The 7,314-nt window shown below is 45.2% G+C and overlaps 2 protein-coding genes across 2 annotated transcripts; both read right to left on the bottom strand.

The window, feature by feature from the left end:
- Positions 1-654: 654 nt before the first annotated feature.
- Positions 655-4,008, bottom strand: LOC137785907 (E3 ubiquitin-protein ligase rnf146-like). The gene is made up of 2 exons (XM_068577469.1): positions 3,867-4,008; positions 655-3,293 (listed from the first exon to the last, which is right to left on the bottom strand). The coding sequence occupies exon 2, from the start codon at positions 3,290-3,292 to the stop codon at positions 2,228-2,230; it is 1,065 nt and encodes a 354-aa protein (XP_068433570.1). The 5' UTR covers position 3,293; positions 3,867-4,008; the 3' UTR covers positions 655-2,227.
- LOC137785909 (R-spondin-3-like) lies at positions 3,982-7,044 on the bottom strand. Its single transcript, XM_068577470.1, has 6 exons — positions 6,462-7,044; positions 5,935-6,126; positions 5,584-5,724; positions 5,328-5,474; positions 4,846-5,026; positions 3,982-4,110 (listed from the first exon to the last, which is right to left on the bottom strand). Exons 1-6 carry the CDS (start codon positions 6,529-6,531, stop codon positions 4,041-4,043), a joined length of 801 nt encoding a protein of 266 aa, XP_068433571.1. The 5' UTR covers positions 6,532-7,044; the 3' UTR covers positions 3,982-4,040.
- Between the last annotated feature and the right edge of the window lie 270 nt (positions 7,045-7,314).

The raw sequence follows: 7,314 nt of genomic DNA, 5'->3' as shown, positions 1-7,314 counted from the left end.
CAGCTGTGTTGAAACCCCGCCACGAGGACGAGACGTTGATTTAAATGTGACGTGACGAAAAGAGGCTAAGCATATTTTATAGGCTGCAAATAAAACTTATACTCAAAGCAGAAACACATCTGTTAAAATGTCCACATCCTGGTCATTGAAGCAACAGATAGTTCTGGGGAAGCTCTGATCGTCTGGCTCATTAAGACACGTTTTATTTCAGGTCACGGCTCGTCTGCACACACTGAGTCGGGGCTTGTCCTTCAGCTGCATTAGTGGCAACTGTCTCGAATTTTAGGCAAAGTCTCATCTTCCCTACAAACCTGAAACAAACCTGCACTTTCAGGAGGACCATACTTGAGTCAGCACCATAGAATGCAAGTAATCCTGGTCCAACAGCAAACAGCAGGATTAGATTATTTATTGTAGAGTGAGAAAAAAATTTATTGCTCTTGTTGGCAGGTTTTCAACCACAAGGGTTTCACACAACAGGTGGCTAAATCTGTGAAACAGCGCCATCTTGTGGGCTCTCACGGTCCTCTACATGTAGACAACACATTTCAAACCGGCTCCTTCTGTCCCATAATTCTTTAATATGGAAGTCGAGTATTCATCCATGAACATAAAATGAAGAAACACCCTACATATGAGTTTGAATTGTAGACATTTAATAAGTTGACAAAGAAAAATACAGGGACAACGCCACACACACACACGCTTGTTTGGGTAATTCAGACGGTAAGACAACAGCGAAAGTCAAAATAATATCAGCGGAGGCAGAAAAGGGAAAAAAACAAACAGAGCATGCGAGGACAGTTTGGGATCCTCCAAGTACACCTCAGTGCTCTGATAGTATTCTTATCGAGAGTACTATGACAAGAAACAGAACACCAAATGAGTCTCTCTACATATATAGCTTGACACTTTCCAGTGGTTTTGTGCCAGTAGCTTCTCAGCGCCCACCTCCACTCACAATACAAACACACACACAGCATTATTAAAACAAGACTTCCACACTAAAGTGGAGGGAAAGCAGTCCCCCATGCCTTCCACACAAACTCCAGTTTAAATATTAATTAGATCCTGATGCACACTTTAACATAAAAAAAAACTAATCAGGTAAATGTGAGCAATTTTATGCCTGAAACATTTACATAAGCTGCTACAATTTAAGCTGATTTTTTTCCACAATCACTTCAAAAAAAAAGAAAAAAAAAAAAGGAAAAATAATTAGGAAAAAATTTGCACAAAGATTAGAGAACAAAGAAGGTGTAGTTTAATTTCCAAAGCAGCTGTATTGCTATGTCTAGTGCTAGCTTTTTGGACAGCATCGACCAAGAAGTTACCAAACTTCGTCACATTTGTTTGGCCTGAAAACCAGAGTTATGCTTCACTATATAACCTGTTGCAGAGAGCGATGCACGACTACCATTGTATTCAGTGTATTGCTGCCTGAAACTTGCTTTTTAAGTCTTCAAAAAAAAAAGCATTAAAAAGGTCCCATGAAATGGCTTTAATGGCTGCAAAGTGTCAGGAGGAAGTTAAACTCAGACTTTGTGATTTAAATAGTGACTATATTTGGAGGCTAGTACACATTAAACAAAGTGATACTGGCTTTACGGCATGTTTTGTTTTAAAGATTTCAATTTAATTCATACAATTGTGACCATGCTCTGCATTCAGCAGCACTCTTCCATCACATGCACAGATATTTGACAACATCCCACTAAATAGTAACTTAGTCAAATTACAACTTTCTGCGTGCTCAGTGTATCCTGGAACAGTTTATAACTTGTTAACCTGAATATTCCCTGAATTTTGGAACCCTAGATGTTACAGTTTCAGCATAAAACACATAATTAGTTTATCCCAGGTGTTAAGTGATTCTATGTTAACAGTAGAGAGAACTGTCAATTGTAATATTCAAAACAAACATCAAAGTACACAGCAATGACCCATGTTATTGCTGCTGCTGCTAGCTACCTTTGGAGACCTGCAGGTTTGGAATAATTATTTTCCCGGATCTCATACAATACTAAGTTTACATTCAATTGGATGGAGATCCTTGAATATTTTTGATATTTAAAAAAAAAAAAAAGTAGGATCATATTTGGCACATGATGGATGCAATAAAATAAACCCAACGACACAAAATAATATTTCATGGGACCTTTAAAGATGCGTACTACTTTTTAAACTTTTTTTTGTAGTCATCCGTTGGACAGATACCGTTACGCAGTCACACTTCTGTAATGCACTGTCCATCAGGACTTTGTGTGCGGAGACTGAGAGCAGAGCTGGAGGGCCCGCCCCTTGGAGGCATCCTGGCTGGCTGGCTCTCTCTTAACGGTCTTTGCCTGTGCCTTCGCATTGATTCTGCTCCCCCACTCTCGCACTCCCCTTCTTCCTCCTCACTCTCACTGCTGCCGGATGCATACTCGTACGTCTCGTCGTCTCCTTCCACCTCGTCACCCTCTGGCTGGCTGATCAGGAGCTGGGAGAACGACTCCTCCACACTTGACGGCGAGGGAGGAAGGGGACTGGAAGGATGGCGCCCCAGGAGTGTTGGCGGTCTAACAGGAGAAAGAGATGCCATGATCCCAAAGAACGAAGATTGCGATTGGCCATCAGTGTCCGATCTGTCCGCCGAGTTGACGCGTTCTGTACCAGCTGAGGTGAGAGCTGGTACAGAAAGAATGGGGACAGGTTCGGGGTCTAACCTCAGTCCCGCAACTCCCTTCTTGGGGATATCTACAATGTCCCGCTTTATCTTGCGTCTGCGGCCGTGCTCATTTCGCCGATATTGCACCATGTTCTCCAGGTCGGCCACGTACAGAAACCCCGCGATCAGCATCTCTGTGCTTTTCCTTTCCTTAGCGAAGGCCTCCTCCAGCTCCCGGTTGGTCCTCTCATCATACTGCCACCAGCCGTTGCGGCCCTCATAGTACCACGCGTAGTCTCCGCGGTCGGCGCTGCCGGTCGCTCCACTCCGGCTCACCCCTGCAGCCGCCGCTTTCAGTTCCTCGGGCGACAGGAGAACCGGCCGCTCCAGGAAGTCCTCCGGGACCTCTTGTCGGCAAAGGGCACAGCGCTTGCTCTGCCAGGAGGCACCTTTCACACACAGGAAACAGAAAACATGGAAGCACGGGAGGCGCACGGGGTGGACGCAGCTCTGGAGGCAGATGGCACACTCCGGGGCGACGGTGGTGGAACCAGACGGGTCTGTATTATCTCCTACTTCCTCCATCAGCTTGGAGGGAGCCATGGCATTCACTGAACAGTCCACTTCTCCGCAGCCTGCCATGCTATAAAGACAAACACAGAACCATCACAGGAATGAGTTGCATAATAGTACGCAAATTAAATTGTGAATGCAAATTGACTAGACGTGCACTCTGGTGCAGTTCCCACTGTCCTGTTGATAGTTTTGGGAACGCCCTCAAACACACGCAGCATAAAGTTAAGTTTCTACTAATATACATCAGTGACATTAAGTTTACAAATTATCCGAGTTAAAGAAATGTTAATAAGACTTAAATGATAGGATGACACCCCTGAATTAACACGACTTATATCATAAGGCCTCCTTCAGCCTGTCTGACTAACTTTACTCACCAAACTACCGCTAAGCTAGCTTTAGCTAACTCGCTAATGCGTTAGTAGATACAATACAACATAGAAATGAGTTCATAGTCTCAGCAGGGACGTTAGAGCCTCGTCTGTTTTGTGTGAAGTCGCAATGTCACCAAGACCCCGTAAAGTAAAAGTCAAGCTAACAGTCACCTTGCTAACGTTAACTTGAAGCATATGTAGCATGTTAGCTAGTCAGTGCACTTGCACGCTATTAAAGCTCACATTTAATCTTTTATCACACTCACCTGAACACCTGACGACTCCAGACGCGTCCTCACCAGAAATGCAGGTAGAGAAAAGTATACAGCTGCATTTAAATGAGGCTATAAAGTTATGTACGCCGAAACAATGGCTGCGTTGTTTTTGTCGGGACGCTGTTGCGCGCGAGCTCCTCTGACTTCAGTGCTCCTGGATGGACATCACGTGCTCTCCAGCGCGAGCTCCATGTTTTGTAGATCTGGTGCAAGGGTCCGCGCATGCGCACCAGTCCTGATGTAAACAGACGAGAAAAAAAAGCAGCGAGTTTCACTCATTTCCAAACAAGGACAGCAGCTGTATAACAGTCTGTGGTGTGTATCAGTTAATGATTAAATATATTCATGTGTCGTCATATTTGTATTGATTTGCACAATACCCAATTCATAAATACAATATATAGATCATCACTTTTTTTTTAAACAAACTGATGTATACATTTATTTCATGATAAGTTATTTTAACATTTGGTGGTCATGTAGTTAAAGTTCAGAGGCATATCATCCACGCAGTTCTAACTTTAATGCATACTAACTTAAGTATCTTGTGTAATTTGTTAACTTTATACTTTGTTTTCTGATGCTAAGTATTGTATGGTCCGAGTAGAAAAGTCCCTAGTGTGCTCAACAAGTTAATAAGGTAATTTACCAGTTTGCTACATATGGTATCAATTTACCAAAAAACTGCAATTCATATGAAATGTCTGATACAGCTGAAGTCCAGATAAGCTCAAGAGATGCAGCGAAAGTGTTGTATTTATTGGCACACAATAATTGTATAAAAGAACATCAGATCCAGCCACCCGTTTTATTACTTTATTTTGGATTGCATAGAAAAATCTCTTAGATTAACACATCTTTACAATTTACAATAGTTTAAACAGCCAATGTAAAAAGTGCAATAACAAATTGAATATCTCTGCAATATAAACAAATAGTCTATAATTCGCTCAAAGTTATTACAACCTACTCTGGTCTCTTTTTGATGACACACTTCCTAATCTCCGACACTTCTGGGCAGGGGTCCCCGTGGACACTGGGAGACTGCAGAACGTCTCGGTTGCGCGTCTCCTGTCCCCTCCTGGAGGGCCGCATGCTCCTTTTGCGAACACATGGACCCCAATCTGTCCATTCCCCAACCTCACAGTGCACTGTGACGAGAGAGATGATGAGAAAGTACTCACAGGTAGCGAGGGATAGAAAACTTGCGACACTAGGCATTCCAATATTTGCTGTATGAAAGAAACACCAGGATGTCCTACTGCTTCCGGTCTTCAAATAAAAAGTATGTCCCGATTGAATGCATACTGCATGCAAAGTGCAAACTTTGCAAGGGAAGCTGTAGTGTGAACTAAAAGTCAAAAGAAGAAAGCATGCAACTTGGAAAGCATTCCCAGTGTATTTCACTTCTTCACGGTGTGGAAACAGTTAGTGACAGTGAATTGCTCTCACCTTCGGGGACACATTGCATGAGCTCCAAGTCGGGCTCAAATTCCCTCGGGCAGGTTTGATGGCACTGACCTTGGAGGACGTAGAGGTCTGCTCGACACCTCTCACACACGGACTTGCTCACACACGTCTCACAGCCGATGGAGCACTCTGAGACGGACACAAACAGCTTACATTCTGTAGATCCCTGACATTGTGGACCTTATTGCATGCACGAAGAGACACACACACACACACACATGCTGGGACATTGCCTCACCTGTGCATTCTCGCAGCACCTCGTTTTCCGTCATCCCATCTGGACAGCTGCTCTCGCATTTGCCACGGAACAGGAAGTGACCGGGGTGACAGTGCGTGCAGAAATTTTCACTGAAACAGGAAGAGCAGTCCTCCTTACACCCTGCAGACCAGTGGAAAGGAACTTTGGTCAGCGTGGAGAGTGACAAGTGTGGTTTGGATTATTCCCTCAACACCGCCTTCCAACAGTTTGCAGAACACACAGTGGACATCCATAAAGCCTTGACCCGGGGGGGATCTGAACCAAAACCCTTGATTTGTTGACTTAAACACCCTTCTATCTTTCCCACATGTGCCCTGTTGGTATACCTACTTGCGCAGGTGCTGATGTGTGGAGAGCGCATGCCATAGTGGCCCCGGGGACATGAGGACACGCAGGTGCCCCTCTGCCGCATCCCATCCAGCTCCAAGTGGAAGAAGAGGCGAGGCGTGCAGGACAGGCAGCCATTCGGGGCCGAGCATGTCGCACAACCTGCTGGACAGAGTCCGCTCACGGAGGAACTACCTGCGGATAACGGAGTATAGAGATATGACAACCCGACGGACTGTGTCCGACTACAACAGTTTTCTATCTACGCATAATTTACGCTATGCGACTTTACAGGCGGCGGGGGTTCATGAGAGAAGGGACAATCTATCACGATCATTGTATGCAAGTGGATAAAAGCATTGCAATGACCACATATTTCCCCTCAAAGCTGATAGAACATATTTATTGTCTCCATATGTCTCCTTTCTCCCTCTTAAAATAGAAAGGGGGGGGGGGTAAGACACATTTCACAGGAGCAGTGTCTAACAGCAGGATTAACAGGGGCGGGAGTGAGGAGCATGAATACTTACGTCTTGTCCTATCGAGGCCTTTCGTGAGGTTCATGAATTGCAGAATCCAAATTAACGACGGCGTCCGCATTTTCCCTTCACCTTCAGTGCGTCATCGAAAGACACCTCGCATCACATCCCGAATCCCACGATGTACGTCTTTTAAAAAAAAAAAATAGGTGTCCATACGATTTCATTCAAATGGACCCATGCAGGGGACTCCCGTCCGGGCGGGAGGGCGGTGGAGTGCGGAGTTCGGCAGAATGTTTTCTGAGGGAGAATCCCATGTGCATTCCATGAGATCACTCACGCCGATACAACGCCATGCAGAGAGCCAACGGAAGAGAAAAGCATGGAATGATAGTCACAACGCAGATCTAATGGAGGATTGGGTTCGCTGCTCGGTCTCTGCCGTCTGTCTGTCTTTACCCCCCCCACACACACACACACACATATGCTCACACTCCCTACCTCCTCTCCTGTATTACCCGTCCTTCATGACCCTCCTCCTGATCCACTATCACATCAAACAGGATCTCTTCACAGAAGTGGAATAACCCAGTAACGTCTACACAATGGCACGTTTCTTCTCACGTGTCATATACTCGACATGTATTCGCTAAGTAAAGCGCACCATTCTGGGTCTTTTAAAGCCCCCCCCCGCCCACCCTACCCCACCCTCACACACACACTCCACAAAAATGTGTTTTGCTTATTGTTCACATGTTTGACCTTCACTTGGCAGAGTTTGCGTTGATCTGTGCTCACTTTAAATCCGAGTTTGAGACGTGTCTGGGGTGGAGCGTGACCGACTGGAGGTCTGCGGTGGTCCAATGAGCAGCTCGCACGATGGGATGGAGAAACTTGGGAGAGT

The sequence above is a fragment of the Clinocottus analis genome, unplaced genomic scaffold (assembly GCF_023055335.1).
Source record: "Clinocottus analis isolate CAN_PGR_092001 unplaced genomic scaffold, fCliAna1.0.p SCAF_15, whole genome shotgun sequence".
Classification (NCBI taxonomy): domain Eukaryota; kingdom Metazoa; phylum Chordata; class Actinopteri; order Perciformes; family Cottidae; genus Clinocottus; species Clinocottus analis.
The sequence above is the reverse complement of the archived record's forward strand: the minus strand, read 5'-3'. Positions and strand labels throughout refer to the sequence as shown.

What these genes read in the sequence shown, in the direction of transcription:
- LOC137785907 (XM_068577469.1), bottom strand. Translation starts at nt 3,292, where the DNA reads ATGGCAGGCTGCGGAGAAGTGGACTGTTCAGTGAATGCCATGGCTCCC.
- LOC137785909 (XM_068577470.1), bottom strand. Translation starts at nt 6,531, where the DNA reads ATGCGGACGCCGTCGTTAATTTGGATTCTGCAATTCATGAACCTCACG. An exon ending in GGTGCTGCGAGAATGCACAG is followed by an intron (nt 5,475 to 5,583) that starts GTGAGGCAATGT and finishes TGTCCGTCTCAG; the next exon opens with AGTGCTCCATCGGCTGTGAG. An exon ending in GTCATCAAAAAGAGACCAGA is followed by an intron (nt 4,111 to 4,845) that starts GTAGGTTGTAAT and finishes TGTTTACATCAG; the next exon opens with GACTGGTGCGCATGCGCGGA.